Consider the following 23,629-nt stretch of genomic DNA (forward strand, 5'->3'; position numbering starts at 1 on the left):
GTAGCTAGGATTTCCTTGAGCAATAAATCTTATGAATGTCCTTTTTAATTGTATTATGAGAGACCATCTGTCAAGCTCAGCCCTAAATTATCTACCATGTTACACATGAGACTGATAGAGTGATTGTATATTTGAACAGTCTCGAAAGAATATTTAAAAGTCGGTATTGTGCTTAGAAGTACAAGTAAGTCGATTTATACCTCAAACTAATTAAAATAGGGATTTTAAGGTGAAATTAAGAGTTTCACAGTCCAGGGATGACTCAAAATGGTAATTCGAAGTTTGATGATCAATTTGGAGTCAAACCGAAACTTTCACTATCTAGAGGCAAAATGTTTTTTTGCCACCTGGAGACAAAATGGAAATTTTTAGAAAAGATTTTTTTTGGCCCCATTTGACTTATTGGAGTATGATTTGAGGTTTAGAAGTGAAAAATTTTAATTTCGATATAATTTGGAATATAGGGGTAAAATGGTAATTTTGCCACCTCGGGGGCAAATCGGTAAATTTTCACCCTCGACAATTGTCAAGACCAAGGGATTTTATTCATCATGGAAATGAATAAACATGAGAATGTGTGGTGGAGAATTAAAGAATTAAAAGTCAAATATTTAAATTTTGAACCAATAAGGAAATGCCATGTGCCATGCTTTTATTATTTTATTGTTTCTTTATAAAAAGGCATAAAAATCAGCCCATTTCTCCTATAGTGGTCAACCAAACCAGAAGAGAAAAGAAACCAAGGAAGAACAAACCCTAGGTGGGAAAAATCAAAGAGAAAATGTTGGAATTCAAGGATTTGATCGAGCAAAGGTAAAATTTCTTTGATTTTGCTAATGATTTACCTTACCCATGCATTTTTCCTTAATTTCCATGATTAAATTACATGTTTTCATGATGAATTCATGGCTGGTTGGAATGGATATGGAGAGAGAATGATGTTAGATTGATTTGATTCTAAGTTATGTTAGTGTTTTTAGTTAGTTAAGCATGTTTAGAAACAAAACAACAAGAAAAGAATCCATTTTCCCCATGAACCTTCAATGGCCGAACCCTATGTGAAGTGTAGAAGTAATGAATTGATTTTGTGATCAAGTGAATTGGTTGAAAAATTCATGAAATGATGATTTATGGTGAGAAAATGGAATGGGAAATTTTTTAGTGATAGTGCACCACAATGGTCGAAATTTTCAAAAATAATTGTGAAGGTTGTTAGGCTGAATTTTAGATTATTGGATTTGTATTTATTGAATTGAAATATTAGAAATGAAATGGAGCAATTTGGAGCTAAATCGGACAAAATTGTCATTTAATCGAGTAATAGGCCGAATTAGGTTAGCATCGCATTTAAGCGGTAGTCGTATAAGTTGCACATCATATCATGCATACACACCGAGCCTGAATTAATTTTATAATGGTCAAGCATTGATGTGGTGAATTATGTATTGTACATTGTGGATAGGTGGTGAGTAAATTACACTAGTAAAAGTATAGAGATTGTGCTTGGAGACTGGGATTAGAAGTACATCGACTCCTAGAACTATGAGTAAACTTATTATCATCTTAATTATCTAGAGTAGTTTTATACAATTGTGTGATTTTATGAAAAATGGGTTTAAATGGTAAATTGATATGTTTTAGGAGAAATTGTGATTTTATAAAATGATTTATAAATTTTCTGAAAAATTGAATACTGGTTTTGAAAATAGAGTAATTGGAGACTGCCTGCTTGTGTTGTAAATTTATGGTTTTAAATTGAATGGCTTATGACAATAAATGAGTATGAATGGCTAAACTGATTTTGGTGTTAGAATTATTTGTACTGTGTATTCAGCCTTGAGAGGCTAAGTTGCGATAAATTGCCATGTCATGCAGAAAAAGATTTTATAAATCAGGTGGTAGATAAAATAATCCATAGTCACTGCAATGGTGGGGGTTTCTGTGGACTGCCTATGAGAGGGGCACGGTAACCCAATTATATATTTACCTCCGGGGGGAGATGTTGAATGAAGTATCTCCTGAGGTAAAGATTTGAGTGCACTTCACGTGGACCACCGCGTGAGAGTGAGACTCAGCCAATGCCAAGGAACGGCTGTGTGTCAGATGCGAAAATATGTTTATGGGTATGGGACATTTAACAACCTTGGCGGTCTTAGTGGGATACCTTGACGAAGGTACTCGCGAGAATGATTTTGGCAGGAGCCAAGTTTTGTGAGATAAATAAGCCATGTTGAGTAATTGAGTAAGCTGAATATTTATGTTATGAAACATATATTGGAAAAGAATATTTTAATTCGTCTCTATTTACTCGCCTTTAGATAGTTTAGATGGTGTTTGTTTACTCACTAGGATTTTATAATCTCACCACCCTCATTTCCTCACATTTCAGGCTCAGGGAATTCCATAGTTAGCTGACTTTGATAAGGACCTTCATTTAGACTTGAATCGACAAAAGCTGTAAGTTTTCAGCTTTCGATGCATTTTGGTCAGTTGGGGGCCCATGTGTCACTGTAAAAGTAATTTTATACATTAGTTATCTGATTTAAAGTTTGTATGAACATATTTAGCTTTTACACCATGTTTTTGGAGGGTTTCGGTATTTTCAAAAAAAATGACGAAAATGCCCCTATGAGTCAAAAAATAATATTTTATTATTTTGATTTGGAAACGACTTATGATTTCTTGAAATACGAGATTTAATAACTGTCGCTCACCGAGAAGATGCGAAAGCTGATGCTAAGCTTTGCAGGGTTCCAATCGGCATTCTAGGTAATGAGTGCCTATCGAAACGTCGCAGCGGTTATCATAGGCCTGATGAGAGTTCCGGGTCATGACACCATCTTCAACATGGGTTGAAGACTAGCAGCAAACTTCTTAAAACCAACATGAGAAACAATAGAAAGCAGATACTCATGCAAGATTATAGCACAAGCTAACTCATATCTTGAAATATCTTGATCAAATATGTAATTTCTAATCTGAACCTTCCCATCAGCTTGTGTATCTATGCCAAGTTTCATTTGCTTTTCAAAGCATTGTTCAATGCTTGAATTTTTTCTCCTTGCACAACACTCATGTGATTTTTCAAAGCTTTTGTTCCATTCTTGCTATTGGCCTTACAAATAACTTTACAATAATTACTAATTGCCACATCTTCCCCATCGATATTTTTCTTTTCAAAATGATTCCAAACCTCCAAAGTTAATTTGCGAGGACGTTTGGTACTTGAACTACACAATGGAGATTTACTTCCAATAGGCGAGATCAAAGGTTGACTACCATTGGTAGGAGTTCTAAAAAGCTTAACTAAAGGTACTTGTTGTGAACTTGACCTTACATATACTAACGATTAAAAAAGTGTCTTCTTGCAATTATAATTAATTCTATCATCACATTTTTCAATTGTGTCCATTTTTCAATAGACCTAGAAACATAAAAATAACATAATCAATGTCTAAATCAATTTTGAAAAAAATAAATACAACACAACAACACATGAACAGAATTGATTTCTATTGCACACGAACAGAATTATTTATCCCATGAACATAGAGCAGTTCACCAGTATTGATATTGAGCCAAATTAGCAAGCAAAAGTCAATAGAACGCATGGTCATTTCTATATGTGCACTTGAGTTTCTAATTAATTGGAAGTTGGAACTTTTATGATAAAAAAAATAAAAAGAATAGTTTTTCCAATTGCTGCTTTGATACTACAGTCATCTTAGTTTAAAGCTGCCACACAATTCTTCAAAATTTCCCATAGAAATAAAAACAATAAATAGAAAATTGATTCTAATGGAAAGATCTAGCTTGTGAAAACGGTTTTTAGGTAAAAAATTCTATTAAAAATGGTTCGAACAGATGAATCTCCCTTGCCTTTAACATTTACCTTTTGTCAAAAACTTTTAATTGACAAAAGAAAAAAAAGGTGTAACTCAAGTTTGGAAAGCCTAAACAAATTCTATTTGAACTTATATTATATTTCATTATAGAATAAATTCCAGCAAAAAAAAAAAACGATATGAGATTTAGTGATTTACCTGAATGAATGACCAATAATGAAGTTGCAAAAATGGAGTGGCAAGAATGGAGGATCGAAGTAGAAAAAAGGAGCGATTGGCAATGGCTGGGGAAGAAAACAAAGAAGAAAGGGTGGTTGGTAGTGGCTGGGGAAGAAGGAGCGGCGAAGAAAGAGCTGGGGAAGAAAAAAAAGAAGGAAAAATGGTTGATAGTGGTTGGGGAAGTAGTGGCTGGTAATGGCTGAGGAAGAAAAAAAAATAAGAATGAGCGGTTGGCAGTCATTGGGGAAGAAAAGAAAGAAAGAGCAACTGGTAGTGGTTAGGGAAGAAAAAAAAGAAGAATAAGCGGCTAAAAGAGAAAAAAGAATAAAAAAAAAGGAGTGGCTAGGATTTTTAATTTTAATATATTATTATTATTATTATTATTAAATTATAAAAATCAATAATATTATTATTTTTAGAATAAAAATTAATATTATTTTATTATTTAATAATTATTAACTTATATAATTGTAATTATAATCTTTATAAATGAATATAATATATAATATAAAGTATATGTGCTAAAAGGCATTACTAGTTATATACTATAAAGTGTGTGTATGAAATACCCCATACTTTGATATGGTGATAAATAAAGTTGATCGAATGCAAATTGAGGTCAATTAAAATGTTTAGAAGTGATAAAAGACGAAAGGAGTAGTTTAGGATAAAATGTTTCGCAAGTGAGAAAATAATAATAAAATAATAATAATTTTATCGAAGGAGAATTTGTGAGATAAAAGGCGATTTGGAAGTCAAGTGAGGCATAATAAGGTATTTTTGGTACCAAGGAGACAAGATAAAATTTTTAGAATAAAATAATATTTTATTAATAAAATAATATTAAAATATTAATATTTAGCCGGATGTCGAAGTCAATCAAGAAGGAGGATCATATGGTTGATCCAAGTGGGGGAGAAGATGACAAGCCCGACTCTACAGAAATATTTGTGATGACATACATGTGGTGGATAGCATGTTTACATGCTAAGAGAGTCTTGAAAAATTTACAAAAGTCGGTATTGTACCTAGAGGTACAATAAAGTTGATTTAAGCCTCGAACTAGATCAAATAGAGAATTTACAATGAAATTAAGAATTTTAAAGTCCCAGAATGGGTTAATATGGTGATTCGGAGTTCGAGGATCAATTTGGAGTCAAACTGGAATTTTCGCTATCCATGGGCAAAATGGTCATTTGCCACTTGGGGACAAAATGGAAATTTTTAGAAAAGATTTTTGGCCCCATTTGACTTATTGGAGTAAGATTTGAGGTTTAGAAGTAAAAAATTTTAATTTCGGTATAATTTGGAGTAAAAGGGTAAAATGGTAATTTTACCATTCGAAATCGAAAATTTAATTTTTTGAAAGGATTTTGATCAAATTTAATTATTTGGAGTGTGAAATGAGTATGAGGAGTGAAAATTATGCATTATGGAAAATTTTCAAATTTTGGGGTAAAAATGTAATTTTTGAAAAGTTCAGGGGCAAAAGTGTAATTTTGAAAAATTTGCTCCACCAAAACTTTGGAAAAATCTGGGAATTTCACTTAAGACTTGGATAAGTCAAAGGGAATGCATGGTGAAAAAAAATAGGACAAGTGGATGGCTAGAAAAAAGAAATGAATTAATAAAATATTTAAAATATGAATAAAATAATATTATTTCATTAAACAATAAAAAGGCATAAAAAAAATCAGCCCACCCATTCTTCTTCTTCAACATTCGGCCAAGCAAAAAACAAGAGAGAGAAAGGAGAAAACAAAACCCTAGAGAGAGAAAATCAAAGAAAAAGTGTGAATTTTCAAGGAAATTAAGTGAAAAAGGTGAGATTTTTTCTATTAAGCTTGAGTTTTCTTATTCCCAAGCATTTCTCTTTATTTTCCATGATTAAATTACATGTTTTCATGATGAATTCAATTCTGAAAAAATGGGTTAGGAGAGAGAAAGTTGTTGGATTTATTTGATTTTAATTTATGTTAGTGTTTTTAGTTAGTTTAGCATATTTAGAAACAAAACAACAAGAAAAGAATTTATTTTCTCCCCCAACCATTAATGGCTGAATTTACCATGTAGTGAGTGAGGATGAGTTTGATTTTATTCTAGGAGAATTGGTTAAGGAATAATGAATTATGAGCCTAGAAAAATAATGGGAATTTTCGGAGCAAAAATACGAATTTTTACCCACTAGGGGTATTTTCGTAATTTGCTGTTGGGACTGATAATTTGCATCACACTGAGGGACATTAAGTTAATTTGGGTGCAATTGAGGTATAGAAACTGAAAAGAATTAAATTGGAGTTTAAATGAACCCGTTAGGAATTTAATCGGGTGATAAGACGAATTAGGCTAATACCGGATTTAGATAGTTACCAGTGCATTTTTGCATTCCATATCATGCATTGGTAGTCCAAATTAGTTTAATTTTGATTTAGTACCAACTTAGTGAAATTCTCGATTTTGTACTGTGTCAAGGTGGTGAGTCCTCCAATAAAGGCAAGGAAATTGCATCCGATGACCAGTAGACAGAGTGCTTCGAAAGTCTGCATTCTAGACATTGTGAGTAAACTTATTATCGTCTTAATTATCTAGAGTAGTTTTATACAACTATGTGATTTTATGAAAAATGGGTTTAAATGGTAAATTGTTATGTTTTAAGGGAAATTGTGATTTTATAAAATGATTTTATAAATTTTCTGAAAAATCGAATATTGGTTTTGAAAATAGAGTAATTGGAGACTGCTAGTTTGTGTTGCAAATTTATGGTTATGAATTGAATGGCTTATGACAATAAATGAGCATGAATGGCTAAACTGATTTGGGTGTTACAATTATTTATACTGTGTATTCAGCCTTGAGAGGCTAGGTTGCGATAAATTGCCATGACATGCTAGAATGAATTTTATTGATTGGTGGATTATATATTAATTATTTACTGCAGAGGGGGTTCCGTGGACCAGCCTATTAGAGGGGCACGGTAAACTCCATTATATTATTACCTCGAACGGAGAGGCGCGTAGGATATCTCCTAGGGTATAGCTTAGGGTTCACTTCACGCCAAACCACCACGTGAAAGGGAACTCAGCCAACGCCAAGGAGCGGCTGTATTTTTTCAAACAAAAATATATTTTAAGTGTACACAAAATTTTAACAGCCTTGACGGACTCGGTTAGATGCCCTGCGCAAGGTATCACCGAGTATTAGTTTTGGCACGAGCCAAAGCTTTAAGAAATTCATAAGCCAAGTTGATTACTCAATTTTTATGGATTGATTTTATTTGGTTGAAATGAGTTGAATGGTAATGAAATTACAGTATGATGATTTAATTTAATTGTCTCCATTTACTCGACTTTAGATAGTTTAGATGGTATCTGTTTACTCACTGGGATTTTAAAATCTCACCACCCTCATTTCCTCACATTTCAGGCTCAGGGAATTCCGTAGTTAGCTGACTTGAACAAGGACCTTCATTTGGACTCGAATCGGTAAAAGCTGTAGGTTTCCAGCTTCCGATGCATTTTGGATAGATATGGGCCCACTTGTCACTGTAAAAGAAATTTTATGCTTTGGTTATTTGCTTTATAGTATATATGAATATAATTATCTTTTACGCTATAAGAATTATGTACCGATAGTTTTATGAAAATTATTTTACAAGAAAATAGTTTATTTTATTGAATATTTTTATCATATTCAAATGGTCAAATTTTCACTTCAAATGAACGTTTTAGATACTTAATTTTTTTTATCATTAAATATATATTTTCGGCTTACCTACTACATTTTTAGCAAGTTTGGAGGTTTTCGACAAAAATGACGAAAATGTCCCTGTGAGCCAAAAAAAAAAACAAACATGTTATGTTATGATTTGGAAACGATTTGTAATCCTTCGTATTTTGATTATTTGATAACTATTGCTCACCGGGGAAGTGCGAAAGCTGATACGAGAGCCTTGCGAGGTTTCGATCGACATTCGGGGTGAAGAATGTTTGTCGAGGCTTCGAGGCGGTTGTCACGGGCTCTATGGGGAGTTTCGGGTCGTGACAATTTAGATTGGTATCAGAGCATGGTTTAAAGATCAGATATTTTGATTTTAAAGCTTTGGATTTTAAAGTTTTTGATTTTAAGGTTGTTTTAAGAAATCTACACTGGCACTGCGTGGCCTCAAGTCCAATTAAGTTAAGTTAAGTTAGGTTAGATTGAATAGAATGTATGCATCTACATATAGAAATCTACCTATTTTTGAGATGCATAAATAATTAAACAATTACTATTTGATTGCATATAGGTTTTGAGGTGCACTGGTGACACATACACCATGTCTAGGAGAGACGGTAGTCCCGACGCCTCTCATAGTATTAACGAGGGATCGCTAGATTCTACTGCTAAGAGCCGGTGGCAACCAGAACCGAGTAATCCAAAAAGTACAGATAGTAATAATATTAATGTAAGCATAAGAGGTTCCCTTTTGAGAAATCTAAGGAACATGTTAAAGAAAGGGGGAAATTAAGGATAGCTGAAGGAGGTATTCGTTCTAGGAAGAGCGTGACAGTAGTCCGACACTTTCCACCAGGCTGTGGGAGAAATGTAAGGGGACAACCAGAAAAGGATAAGGAGAAAGTAACAGTGGCAAGTAAACCTCTTAGAAAAGTGTCAGGTGTACGACATTTTCCTCCCGGTTGTGGAAGAAATGCTGCACCGGTGAGTGATGAAGAATATAGGAGAATACAACAAGCCTGGATTGAAGAACAAAGGAGAAAATCTCAGGAGGAAGAGGATCCATTGATGTGCCCGGATCAGGACAATGAGGAACCTAAAGATGTTTAATACTTTAGTTGAAGTTGAATTGTCATAAATCTAGGCAAGTGTCGTTTAAGGGAAGATGTAGTAGTTACCTGTGTAAAGGAGTTAGGAGTGGCTTTTATTTTGTATGACTCGAACGGAATGTAAAATAGCAGTTTAAATAATTAGATATGTATGGGAATCTTTTAGTATAACAGAGATAAATTGGTAATATAATTATTGAGGAAGGTTATAGAAGGAAGCAATAAGGTCATAAATGACATTCGGAATGGATAATGTGATTAAGTTAACGATTGTAATTTAAGCATGAAGGGGATTATTTAGTGATGTTATGATACTATGAGGTAATAGTTGGGCACAAATATAACCCAATGAAGTTAAATTATGGAATATGGGGAATATAAAATTTTGATTCAGTAAGGATTGTGAGAATAAAATAAGGAGAAAGCTGAGCTGTTTTCGTAGTTAATTATACCGAAAGTCAATAAGATTATTGGAGTATAAGACAAAGAAGATAAATGGAATAAGGATGACAATAAATTTGAGGAAAGTTGTAGATAGTAAGCAACTTATGTGTGGAGTGGTATATTTATCATGAACTTATTACACTGTATGGAAAGGATGTTTTGAGGTGGAATTTTATGAATGTTGATAAACGTCAAAAGATGACATGAGATGAAAGTAATAATCTAGCTTAGTGTGTATGACAAGAAAATAGAAGGTACCTATATTTATGGAACTCATGATATATATCTAAAAGGGAAACCACTCGTTGAGAATGATTGATGTGGTGACTTTGAATGCAAACAAATAGCTTTGATGAGAAAATTTCTAATAGCTACAGTACTTCAACATTGATTGTTCAATGCTATAATGCTCCGAATATCTCACACCTATAATGCATGAGTAAGATGGGAGTGACACGATATTGAGCTTACAAATTGAATTTTGGTTGTTGGTCATTGTGTTTTGTTATCTGGGAGTCTTAAATATTCTGGAGAATGTTTACCCAAATGAATTGAAAAACTTCTTTATTGCCTTGTATATAGGCATATAATTAAAAGAAAAAAAAATTGAAAGATTCTTGAAATGACTATATTGAGATGAGATACCAAATAATGAAAGTGTGAAGGAAGAATTACGAGACTGGTATAGAAAATCAGTTTATATAGAATATCATTACGAGAATTTGTAATATCTGTTTTGATACAGTAAAATGACAAGGGTTAGTAACAACATGAGGCTAATTGTGTGGCACCCTGGAAACCTATGAAGACGAGTTAAGGATTGAATGGATGAGTACGTATTTATATATCTTTAAGATTAAGTGTTTTAGGAATACATAAACATCTTTGAGAAGAGATTATAATCATACACAGCAAGTATAAAACGTAAAATTTTTAAAACTTGCTGAGAAGCCTAACGGCTAAATCACAAGTTAAGGGATCACATGCTGTGAGACATAAGTTTAAGATAGATATTCCCAAGGAAATACTCAAGAGAAGTTTTGCTCTGGATCTCGTTAAAGCAAGCACTAAGTTATGTGATTATAAAAAGGAAGCTGTAAGCTGAGAGTGATATTAGTATTAATATTGAAAAATACTTGAGGGGAATCTAGTTTTAAGTTTTACAATTTCAAGTACAATTTATAAATTAGTTAAGGAAGAATGGTGTTATGTTCATATGAAGGAGTGGAACAAAGGATGATAGAAGTTGACCTTGAAAATGAAGTCAGATAATGAAACTTTCCTAATATATTATGGAAATTGGAATTCGAAAATGCTTAAGGCATACATGATTCAAATGGGTTTGAGTCTTAAGTGACAAATCAATATCGTAATGCAAGAAAGATACAAGGTAATATAGAGGCATGAAAGATGATTAAGGACAAAAAGGATGACTCTTAGGAATTGTGGTATTGCATGAGATGTAATGATCAAGTTGAGATAAATCTTTGAGGCATCAATAGGATTATAAAGCATACACGTATAATAGATTATAATTCAATGGAGATGACATTGTGATGAATGATATATAGTATAAGGAAACTCAAACATATGGTTGGAAATGATATGAATGATATGAAGTTATACACAAGTATAATAAGAAGGTTGACATGCACTATAAGAATTATTATATTGAAACTAGGATTGGGATACGGATGAATAATGGGGGAATGTAGTCCAAGGCATGTGAACACATGGATTCCTATATATAAAGAGAGAGGTTGACATTTGAAAATGCATGTATATATGTATATATGAAGTTGATAATTTTACTAACTGAAGTGAAGAATGGTTCTCGGTAATTGGGAGATTTTGAAATAGTGTCCAGAGAGGTTAGTGAGCTAAAGTGTTAACAGACATGTAATGAACGATTAAAGTTATGAATGACTTTGAAAGTAAACCTTAAATTGTTTAAGTTTTTAATGGAACTCCATTAAAGGAAGGGTTTGGACCAGTATCAGATGGATGAATCAAGGTTGAGAAAATTGGTATGGAGCAAATTAATAAAACGATGAATAGGTATACATAAGTATGATATGTGATCGAAATCGGTATAATTGAGATGAAGTTATGGTTCAAATGTAATAATGGTGATAAAGGCATGCTCAGTGTCTAGATATAAGAGATCATGGTTGTGAAAAGTATTACTGATCCGATTCCAAAGGATGATAATTGCCGTAAATAAAGCATTTAATTGAACTGAAGGTGAACGAGGGAAATAAATTGAATGTCCCTATAGAAGGAACAAGGAGTAGGATCATAGAAGGAGATTGATAACGCAACATCGACGGGAATTCGAGGACGAATTCTATTTAAGTGAGGGAGATTGAAATACCCCATACTTTGATATGGTGATAAATAAAGTTGATCGAATGCAAATTGAGGTCAATTAAAATGTTTAGAAGTGATAAAAGACGAAAGGAGTAGTTTAGGAAAAAATGTTTCGCAAGTGAGAAAATAATAATAAAATAATAATAATTTTATCGGAGGAGAATTTGTGAGATAAAAGGCGATTTGGAAGTCAAGTGAGGCATAATAAGGTATTTTTGGTACCAAGGAGACAAGATAAAATTTTTAGAATAAAATAATATTTTATTAATAAAATAATATTAAAATATTAATATTTAGCCGGATGTCGAAGTCAATCAAGAAGGAGGATCATATGGTTGATCCAAGTGGGGGAGAAGATGACAAGCCCGACTCTACAGAAATATTTGTGATGACATACATGTGGTGGATAGCATGTTTACATGCTAAGAGAGTCTTGAAAAATTTACAAAAGTCGGTATTGTACCTAGAGGTATAATAAAGTTGATTTAAGCCTCGAACTAGATCAAATAGAGAATTTACAATGAAATTAAGAATTTTAAAGTCCCAGAATGGGTTACTATGGTGATTCGGAGTTCGAGGATCAATTTGGAGTCAAACTGGAATTTTCGCTATCCAGGGGCAAAATGGTCATTTGTCACTTGGGGACAAAATGGAAATTTTTAGAAAAGATTTTTGGCCCCATTTGACTTATTGGAGTAAGATTTGAGGTTTAGAAGTAAAAAATTTTAATTTCGGTATAATTTGGAGTAAAAGGGTAAAATGGTAATTTTACCATTCGAAATCGAAAATTTAATTTTTTGAAAGGATTTTGATCAAATTTAATTATTTGGAGTGTGAAATGAGTATGAGTAGTGAAAATTATGCATTATGGAAAATTTTCAAATTTTGGGGTAAAAATGTAATTTTTGAAAAGTTCAGGGGCAAAAGTGTAATTTTGAAAAATTTGCTCCACCAAAACTTTGGAAAAATCTGAGAATTTCACTTAAGACTTGGATAAGTCAAAGGGAATGCATGGTGAAAAAAAATAGGAAAAGTGGATGGCTAGAAAAAAGAAATGAATTAATAAAATATTTAAAATATGAATAAAATAATATTATTTCATTAAACAATAAAAAGGCATAAAAAAAATCAGCCCACCCATTCTTCTTCTTCAACATTCGGCCAAGCAAAAAATAAGAGAGAGAAAGGAGAAAACAAAACCCTAGAGAGAGAAAATCAAAGAAAAAGTGTGAATTTTCAAGGAAATTAAGTGAAAAATGTGAGATTTTTTCTATTAAACTTGAGTTTTCTTATTCCCAAGCATTTCTCTTTATTTTCCATGATTAAATTACATGTTTTCATGATGAATTCAATTCTGAAAAAATGGGTTAGGAGAGAGAAAGTTGTTGGATTTATTTGATTTTAATTTATGTTAGTGTTTTTAGTTAGTTTAGCATATTTAGAAACAAAACAACAAGAAAAGAATTTATTTTCTCCCCCAACCATTAATGGCTGAATTTACCATGTAGTGAGTGAGGATGAGTTTGATTTTATTCTAGGAGAATTGGTTAAGGAATAATGAATTATGAGCCTAGAAAAATAATGGGAATTTTCGGGGCAAAAATACGAATTTTTACCCACTAGGGGTATTTTCGTAATTTGCTGTTGGGACTGATAATTTGCATCACACTGAGGGACATTAAGTTAATTTGGGTGCAATTGAGGTATAGAAACTGAAAAGAATTAAATTGGAGTTTAAACGAACCCGTTAGGAATTTAATCGGGTGATAAGACGAATTAGGCTAATACCGGATTTAGATAGTTACCAGTGCATTTTTGCATTCCATATCATGCATTGGTAGTCCAAATTAGTTTAATTTTGATTTAGTACCAACTTAGTGAAATTCTCGATTTTGTACTGTGTCAAGGTGGTGAGTCCTCCAATAAAGGCAAGGAAATTGCATCCGATGACCAGTAGACAGAGTGCTTCGAAAGTCTGCGTTCTAGACATTGTGAGTAAACTTATTATCGTTTTAATTATCTGGAGTAGTTTTATACAACTATGTGATTTTATGAAAAATGGGTTTAAATGGTAAATTGTTATGTTTTAAGGGAAATTGTGATTTTATAAAATGATTTTATAAATTTTCTGAAAAATCGAATATTGGTTTTGAAAATAGAGTAATTGGAGACTGCTAGTTTGTGTTGAAAATTTATGGTTATGAATTGAATGGCTTATGACAATAAATGAGCATGAATGGCTAAACTGATTTGGGTGTTATAATTATTTATACTGTGTATTCAGCCTTGAGAGGCTAGGTTGCGATAAATTTTATTGATTGGTGGATTATATATTAATTATTTACTGCAGAGGGGGTTCCGTGGACCAGCCTATTAGAGGGGCACGGTAAACTCCATTATATTATTACCTCGAACGGAGAGGCGCGTAGGATATCTCCTGGGGTATAGCTTAGGGTTCACTTCACGCCAAACCACCACGTGAAGGGGAACTCAGCCAACGCCAAGGAGCGTCTGTATTTTTTTCAAACAAAAATATATTTTAAGTGTACACAAATTTTTAACAGCCTTGGCGGACTCGGTTAGATGCCCTGCGCAAGGTATCACCGAGTATGAGTTTTGACACGAGCCAAAGTTTTAAGAAATTCATAAGCCAAGTTGATTACTCGATTTTTATGGATTGATTTTATTTGGTTGAAATGAGTTGAATGGTAATGAAATTACAGTATGATGATTTATTTTAATTGTCTCCATTTACTCGACTTTAGATAGTTTAGATAATATCTGTTTACTCACTGGGATTTTATAATCTCACCACCCTCATTTCCTCACATTTCAGGCTTAGGGAATTCCGTAGTTAGCTGACTTGAACAAGGACCTTCATTTGGACTCGAATCGGTAAAATCTGTAGGTTTCCAGCTTCCGATGCATTTTGGATAGATATGGGCCCACGTGTCACTGTAAAAGAAATTTTATGCTTTGGTTATTTGCTTTATAGTATATATGAATATAATTATCTTTTACGCTATAAGAATTATGTACCGATAGTTTTATGAAAATTATTTTACAAGAAAATAGTTTATTTTATTGAATATTTTTATCATATTCAAATGGTCAAATTTTCACTTCAAATGAACGTTTTAGATACTTAATTTTTTTTATCATTAAATATATATTTTCGGCTTACCTACTACATTTTGAGCAAGTTTGGAGGTTTTCGACAAAAATGACGAAAATGTCCCTATGAGCCAAAAAAAAAAACAAACATGTTATGTTATGATTTGGAAACGATTTGTAATCCTTTGTATTTTGATTATTTGATAACTATTGCTCACCGGGGAAGTGCGAAAGTTGATACGAGAGCCTTGCGAGGTTTCGATCGACATTCGGGGTGAAGAATGTTTGTCGAGGCTTCGCGGCGGTTGTCACGGGCTCGATGGGGAGTTCCGGGTCGTGACAATTTAGATTGGTATCAGAGCATGGTTTAAAGATCAGATATTTTGATTTTAAAGCTTTGGATTTTAAAGTTTTTGATTTTAAGGTTGTTTTAAGAAATCTACACTGACACTGCGTTGCCCCAAGTCCAATTAAGTTAAGTTAAGTTAGGTTAGATTGAATAGTATTTATGCATCTACATATAGAAATCTACCTATTTTTCAGATGCATAAATAATTAAACAATTACTATTTGATTGCATATAGGTTTTGAGGTGCACTGGTGACACATACACCATGTCTAGGAGAGACGGTAGTCCCGACGCCTCTCATAGTATTAGCGAGGGATCGCTAGATTCTACTGCTAAGAGCCGGTGGCAACCCGAACCGAGTAGTTCAAAAAGTACAGATAGTAATAATATTAATGTAAGCATAAGAGGTTCCCTTTTGAGAAAATCTAAGGAACATGTTAAAGAAAGGGGGAAATTAAGGATAGCTGAAGGAGGTATTCGTTCTAGGAAGAGCGTGACAGTAGTCCGACACTTTCCACCAGACTATGGGAGAAATGTAAGGGGACAACCAGAAAAGGATAAGGAGAAAGTAACAGTGGCAAGTAAACCTCTTAGAAAAGTGTTAGGTGTACGACATTTTCCTCCCGGTTGTGGAAGAAATGCTGCACCGATGAGTGATGAAGAATATAGGAGAATACAACAAGCCTGGATTGAAGAACAAAGGAGAAAATCTCAAGAGGAAGAGGATCCATTGATGTGCCCGGATCAGGACAATGAGGAACCTAAAGATGTTTAATACTTTAGTTGAAGTTGTATTGTCATAAATCTAGGCAAGTGTCGTTTAAGGGAAGATGTAGTAGTTACCTGTGTAAAGGAGTTAGGAGTGGCTTTTATTTTGTATGACTCGAACGGAATGTAAAATAGCAGTTTAAATAATTGGATATGTATGGGAATCTTTTAGTATAACAGAGATAAATTGGTAATATAATTATTGAGGAAGGTTATAGAAGGAAGCAATAAGGTCATAAATGACATTCGGAATGGATAATGTGATTAAGTTAATGATTGTAATTTAAGCATGAAGGGGATTATTTAGTGATGTTATGATACTATGAGGTAATAGTCGGGCACAAATATAACCCAATGAAGTTAAATTATGAAATATGGGGAATATAAAATTTTGATTCAGTAAGGATTGTGAGAATAAAATAAGGAGAAAGCTGAGCTGTTTTCGTAGTTAATTATACCGAAAGTCAATAAGATTATTGGAGTATCAGACAAAGAAGATAAATGGGATAAGGATGACAATAAATTTGAGGAAAGTTGTAGATAGTAAGCAACTTATGTGTGGAGTGGTATATTTATCATGAACTTATTACACTGTATGGAAAGGATGTTTTGAGGTGGAATTTTATGAATGTTGATAAACGTCAAAAAATGACATGAGATGAAAGTATTAATCTAGCTTAGTGTGTATGACAAGAAAATAGAAGGTACCTATACTTATGGAACTCATGATATATATCTAAAAGGGAAACCACTGGTTGAGAATGATTGATGTGGTGACTTTGAATGCAAACAAATAGCTTTGATGAGAAAATTTCTAATAGCTACAGTACTTCAACATTGATTGTTCAATGCTATAATGCTCCGAATATCTCACGCCTATGATGCATGAGTAAGATGGGAGTGACACGATATTGAGCTTACAAATTGAATTTTGGTTGTTGGTCATTGTGTTTTGTTATCTGGGAATCTTAAATATTCTTGAGAATGTTTACCCAAATGAATTGAAAAACTTCTTTATTGCCTTGTATATAGGCATATAATTAAAAAAAAAAATTGAAAGATTCTTGAAATGACTATATTGAGATGAGATACCAAATAATGAAAGTGTGAAGGAAAAATTACGAGACTGGTATAGAAAATCAGTTTATATAGAATATCATTACGAGAATTTGTAATATCTGTTTTGATACAGTAAAATGACAAGGGTTAGTAACAACATGAGGCTAATTGTGTGGCACCCTGGAAACCTATGAAGACGAGTTAAGGATTGAATGGATGAGTACGTATTTATATATCTTTAAGATTAAGTGTTTTAGGAATACATAAACATCTTTGAGAAGAGATTATAATCATACACAGCAAGTATGAAACGTAAAATTTTTAAAACTTGCTGAGAAGCCTAACGGCTAAATCACAAGTTAAGGGATCACATGCTGTGAGACATAAGTTTAAGATAGATATTCCCAAGGAAATACTCAAGAGAAGTTTTGCTCTGGATCTCGTTAAAGCAAGCATTAAGTTATGTGATTATAAAAAGGAAGCTGTAAGCTGAGAGTGATATTAGTATTAATATTGAAAAATACTTGAGGGGAATCTAGTTTTAAGTTTTACAATTTCAAGTACAATTTATAAATTAGTTAAGGAAGAATGGTGTTATGTTCATATGAAGGAGTGGAACAAAGGATGATAGAAGTTGACCTTGAAAATGAAGTCAGATAATGAAACTTTCCTAATATATTATGGAAATTGGAATTCGAAAATGCTTAAGGCATACATGATTCAAATGGGTTTGAGTCTTAAGTGACAAATCAATATCGTAATGCAAGAAAGATACAAGGTAATATAGAGGCATGAAAGATGATTAAGGACAAAAAGGATGACTCTTAGGAATTGTGGTATTGCATGAGATGCAATGATCAAGTTGAGATAAATCTTTGAGGCATCAATAGGATTATAAAGCATACACGTATAATAGATTATAATTCAATGGAGATGACATTGTGATGAATGATATATAGTATAAGGAAACTCAAACATATGGTTGGAAATGATATGAATGATATGAAGTTATACACAAGTATAATAAGAAGGTTGACATGCACTATAAGAATTATTATATTGAAACTAGGATTGGGATACGGATGAATAATGGGGGAATGTAGTCCAAGGCATGTGAACACATGGATTCCTATATATAAAGAGAGAGGTTGACATTTGAAAATGCATGTATATATGTATATATGAAATTGATAATTTTACTAACTGAAGTGAAGAATGGTTCTCGGTAATTGAGAGATTTTGAAATAGTGTCCAGAGAGGTTAGTGAGCTAAAGTGTTAATAGACATGTAATGAACGATTAAAGTTATGAATGACTTTGAAAGTAAACCTTAAATTGTTTAAGTTTTTAATGGAACTCCATTAAAGGAAGGGTTTGGACCAGTATAAGATGGATGAATCAAGGTTGAGAAAATTGGTATGGAGCAAATTAATAAAACGATGAATAGGTATACATAAGTAAGTATGATATGTGATCGAAATCGGTATAATTGAGATGAAGTTATGGTTCAAATGTAATAATGGTGATAAAGGCTTGCTTAGTGTCTATGTCAAGCCCGATCTTATAAAATACTTTCCATGTCATTCATATGATTGACAATATGCTTGCATACTTGGAAAGCCCTGAAAGAAAAATCGTTAAAAGACGACAATGTACCAAATGGTATAATTAAGTTAATTTAAGTCTCGAACTAGATCAAATAGAGAATTTAAAATGAAATTAAGAATATTAAAGTCCCAGAATGGTTTAATATGGTGATTTGGAGTTCGAGGATCAATTTGAAGTCAAACTAGAATTTTTACTGTCTAGGGGCAAAATGGTCATTTGCCACCCAAGGACACAATGGGAATTTTTAGAAAAGAATTTTTTTAGCCCCATTTGACTTATTGGAGTATGATTTGAGTATTGGAGTATAATTTGAGGGTTTGGCAGTGAAAAAGTTTAATTCCAGTGATTTCTAGAGTGTAGGGGCAAAATCGTAATTTTGCCACTCGCGGACAAAATTTGAGATTTTGAGAGAATTTAGATCAAATTTGACAAATTGGAGAATGGTATGAGTATAAGGGATGAAAAATATGTCTATGGGCAATTTTTCAATTTTTGGGGCAAAAATGTAATTTTTGACTTTTACGGGGGTAAAAGTGTAAATTTCAAAAATTACTCCACCAAGACTTTGGATAAGTCTGAGAATTTTACCTAAGCTATGGATATTTGGGACAAGTGTATGGTGAAAATTTGGAAACAAATGGATGGCTAGAATTTAAGGAATTAATAAAACATTAAAAAAATGAATAAAATAATATTATATTATTTTAGCCTTTAAAAAGGTAAAAATTCCGGAATTCTCATCTTCTTCAGCTGTCCAAACCAGGGGAGAAAAGGGGAAAAAAAAAACAAGAATCCTACCTGAAACATTTGGAGAAAATCAAGAGAAATCAAGAAATCAAGCATTAAAAAGGTAAATTTCATTGATTTTCCTTGTGATTTTCACTACCCATGCATTTTTTTCTCATTTCCATGCAAAATTAGAAAGTGGGTATGGACACCCATGCTGGCCAAACCTCCATGGATGAGTTTTGAGCTTGATTTTTGGTTGATTTTAATTGAATTAAGTGATTTTAGTTAAGTTATATTGAAATATAGCAAAAATAAGCTAGAAATATAATTTTCTCCCATTGAAACCCATTATGCTGAATTTTCTAGGGGAATATTGGCTGCTGATCTTGATGGTTATTTGAGGAATTATGATGAATAATGATGAATTATGAGCCTAGAAAAATAATGGATATTTTCGGAGCAAAAATACAAATTTTTACCCACTAGGGGTATTTTCGTAATTTGTTATCGGGACTGATAATTTGCACCACACTGAGGGACATTAAGTCAATTTGGGTGCAATTGAGGTGTAGAAACTGAAAAAAATTAATTTGGAGTTTAAACGGACGCGTATATCAATTTATCGGGTAAAAGACCGAAATAGGCTAACACCGCATTTAGGCAAAAATTTAGACATTTTTGCATTCCATATCAAGCATTAGTAGTCTAAATTAGTTTAATTTCAATTTACTACCAATGTGGTGAATTTCTCGATTTTTTACTGTGTCAAGGTGGTGAGTCCTCCGATAAAGGCAAAGGAATTGCACCCGAGGACTAGTAGTCTGAGTATTTCAAAAATCCCCACTCTAGACACGGTGAGTAACCTTACCATCATTTTAATTATCTAAAGTATGTTTTTATTCGGTTTTGGTGAATTTTATGAAAATGAGTTCAAATGGTAAATTTTTATGTTTTGTAAACAAAATGAGTTTAAATGAAAATATTTTATAAATTGTCTTGAAACGAAATAACGATTTTGCAAACAGAGTAATTGGAGACCACTGATATGTTGTAAATTTAAAATTGAATTAATGGCTTATGTTATTGTATTGGTATGACTGGCTGGGCTATGTTTTTTATGAATTGTATGAATTGCTTTATTTTACCCTTGCAAGCTGGGTAGTAATATATTAGCCCTGTCATGCTGTCAAAATTTTATTGTATGGTGGGTTTGACCTGCTGCAGTGGGCTGGATTCTGTGGACTAGCCTATTAGAGGGGCACGGAATCCTGTTATATTTTTACCTCGGTTGGAGAGGCGAGTAGGGTAACTCCTGAGGTATAACTTTTAGAGTTCACTTCACGCCAAACCACCTCGTGAAGGGGAACTCGGCCAACGTCAAGGAATGGCTATGTTTTCAAAATAAAAACATGACTTTCTAATAGCCTTGGCGGACTCAGTTGGGATAGCCCTCGGCCAAGGTATCCCAAATAACTGAGTATGATAATAATTTTTGGCATGAGCCAAGCTTTTTAAGAAATTCATAAGCCATACTGATTACTTGCTTTAAATAAATTGATTTCATTTGGTTGAAATAAGTTGAAAGATGATAAATTACAGTTTGATGAAATGTTTTAATAGTCTCCTTTTACTCGACTTTAGATATTTTGAGTGATTTTTGTTTACTCACTGAGATTTTATAATCTCACCACCCTCATTTCCACCCATTTCAGGTTCAGAATAGATTGTAGATAACTGATATCGGCAAGGATTACAGTTGAACTTGCCACATCCAAAGACTGTAGGTTCATTTCTTTTGATACTTTTGATCATTCGTGGGCCCACGTGTCACTGTAAATTAAATTCTATACTTTGGTTATCTGTATTACGGTATGTAAGAATTTATTTTGCTTTTACGCTATAAAAATTATTTATGCAGTGTTCTTAAAATATCGTTTTATGTGAAAATTGAATATTTTATTGAATATTTTTATTTTATTATAACAGTCATAATTCCATTTTAAACGAATGTTTTAGACATCCAAAATTATTTTTGATTAAGAAATATGTGTTTTCCACTTACATACTATATTTTTAGATATTTTTGAGATTTTTGGGATAAATGACAAAAATACCCCTGTGAGACGGAAATTATTATTTCATTTGTTTAAGTTGGAAACAGTTTAAAATCTTTTAAAATGTGGTATTTGGAAACAGCTACCCACAGGGGAAATGAGAAGCTGATATTAAAGCCTTGCGGGGTCTCGGTTGACATTCTGGGTAATGAATGTAAATTGAGACGTCGCGGCGGTTGTCACGGGCTCGATGGGAGTTCCGGGTCGTGACAATTAAGTTGGTATCAGAGCTGTTGGTTTGAAAGATTAGAGTTTTGGGTTTAAAGTTATTTTAAAGCTGTTTTAAAAATTTACAGTGTTAGTGTGGCCCCGAGTTAAGTTAGGTTAGGTTGAATAAAATACATGCATAAGCATATAGAGCCTGAGGTTGCCTAAACTCACTTTGTTCCCTCTTATAGATTATTATGTCTCCTCGACGCAAACAACCACCTTTCACTAGATCAGCTGGGAGGGGAAGAGGTTGTTTTCAACGTCGTCAGTTAGGTGCAATAGAGGAGGAATTGACTGCATCCACCATTCGGGCAGCACCTACTGCTGAACAAACCAAGACTCCTCCACATCCTCCACCTCCTCTACCACTTACTAGTATTCCTGCTATGCCTCTTGAGGCAGTTCAGGCATTAGCAGCCTTCTTTACTGCTATTGCTGGCCAGGCTCAAGCTGGTCAAGCTCTTCCTACAGTTCCTCTGGCTGCTCCTTCAGTACCACCATCCCCACCTCCTGTCCCACCACCAGTGCTGGATGTTTCTGATTCTAAGAAGCTTAAAGAGGCTAGGCAACATAGTTGTGTTTCTTTTATGGGTGAGTCGGACGCAACCGTGGCTAAAGAGGTGGTGCGAATGGCTTTAAGAGCCGAGAAGCTTGCGAATGAAAATAAGAGTCTGCGAGCTGAGTTAGCAAAAAGGAGAAATCTAAGTGTATCTTCTAGTCAGCCACCAAACAGGGGCAAAAACTCTTCTGTTTCAGGAAGTTCACGTAGATGCAGAAATTGTGGGAATTATCATGTTGGGCCGTGCAGAGGGCCTGCACGATGTTTTCATTGTGATCAACTGGGTCACATTAGGAGAGATTGTCCACAGTTAGGACGGGCTACGGTAGCTGCTCCATCTCCACCAGCTCATACGGATATACAGAGGAGAGATTCCTCTGGATTGCAACCGAGACAGGGATGATTTTGACATACCACCAAGGGTAGATTAAATAAGTTGAAATTAGTGCTCTAATAAAGTACGTATGATAGAAAGCTAGTTTGTAAGTTGTAGTTTTCATGATCATGAAATATATAAAGATTATCAATATATGGACATACATTTGGAGTTGTAATTTACAAGTTTGAAGTATTTAAGATATGATTAAATGGAATTAGCATTAGTTAGGGTACGTAAATCTTTTAATTAATTTCTATGGAGTATCCATGATAGTAGAATGGAGGAACATCGTGCAGTGATGCTATATGGTGAAATCACTATACAATATGGAAAGGGTATTTTCGAGTGGGATTTATTGACTGATGATAAGTGATGAGCAATTTGAGATACATGTAGCTATGAATAAATTTGGAGATTTTTGCTTAAGCAAACGTGTATTAAATGTTATGGTAAAGATATATGAATGCTAGTGGCAAAATAAATATGTTAAATCAATGTTTTGATCGTAAACTTGTGATAGAAAGTTAGTCTTACTAATTGTGGTATAGACTCGAAGGGAAGCCACACGATTGTGAATAATTGAGGTAGTAGCTTTAAGGGTAGAAGAGTTGCTGGGATAAAGTGAAATCAAATAGTTGCAACGCCACAGTACTGACTCTCAAACACTGTCGCGTTAAGAACCCCTAATGGCTAACAAGCAAGAGCAAATTGAGAGTGGCATGAAGATGAAACTCACGAGTTGAAGAATGGTCATTGGTTTTCATGCTAAGCTTTGTTGTTTGGAGTCTTAAGTGCATTGGGAGGTATTAAGATAAAGATGATGAGTGAAATTACAAAGTTTTTTTTTTTTTTTTTTTTATTGCCTTATATATATTGGCATGTAAGAGGAAGAAAAGTTAGAGAATTTTTGAGATGGCTACATAAAAATAAATTAACATGTGGAGTGTTAAGATGAATAATATGATGACTGAAGTCAAATCTTAAGAAATAAAGAAGACAAGAGATTAAGTCTTGTTAAAGACTAAAGAGGAAGCGAGCGA

General features: G+C 33.3%; 1 protein-coding gene and 1 long non-coding RNA gene across 2 annotated transcripts; both read left to right on the plus strand.

Moving 5' to 3' along the window:
• Positions 1 to 5,770: 5,770 nt before the first annotated feature.
• LOC148763744 (uncharacterized) lies at positions 5,771 to 7,594 on the plus strand. Its single transcript, XR_016025514.1, has 3 exons — positions 5,771 to 5,887; positions 6,537 to 6,620; positions 7,488 to 7,594. It is a non-coding gene; the product is annotated as an uncharacterized LOC148763744 (long non-coding RNA).
• A 13,473-nt stretch (positions 7,595 to 21,067) lies between these two features.
• LOC148763745 (uncharacterized) lies at positions 21,068 to 22,811 on the plus strand. The gene is made up of 2 exons (XM_088804912.1): positions 21,068 to 21,107; positions 21,840 to 22,811. Exon 2 carries the CDS (start codon positions 21,846 to 21,848, stop codon positions 22,611 to 22,613), a length of 768 nt encoding a protein of 255 aa, XP_088661038.1. The 5' UTR covers positions 21,068 to 21,107; positions 21,840 to 21,845; the 3' UTR covers positions 22,614 to 22,811.
• Positions 22,812 to 23,629: the final 818 nt, after the last annotated feature.

This window comes from Theobroma cacao, chromosome 3, assembly GCF_053813885.1.
Source record: "Theobroma cacao isolate CCN51 chromosome 3, ASM5381388v1, whole genome shotgun sequence".
Lineage (NCBI taxonomy): Eukaryota > Viridiplantae > Streptophyta > Magnoliopsida > Malvales > Malvaceae > Theobroma > Theobroma cacao.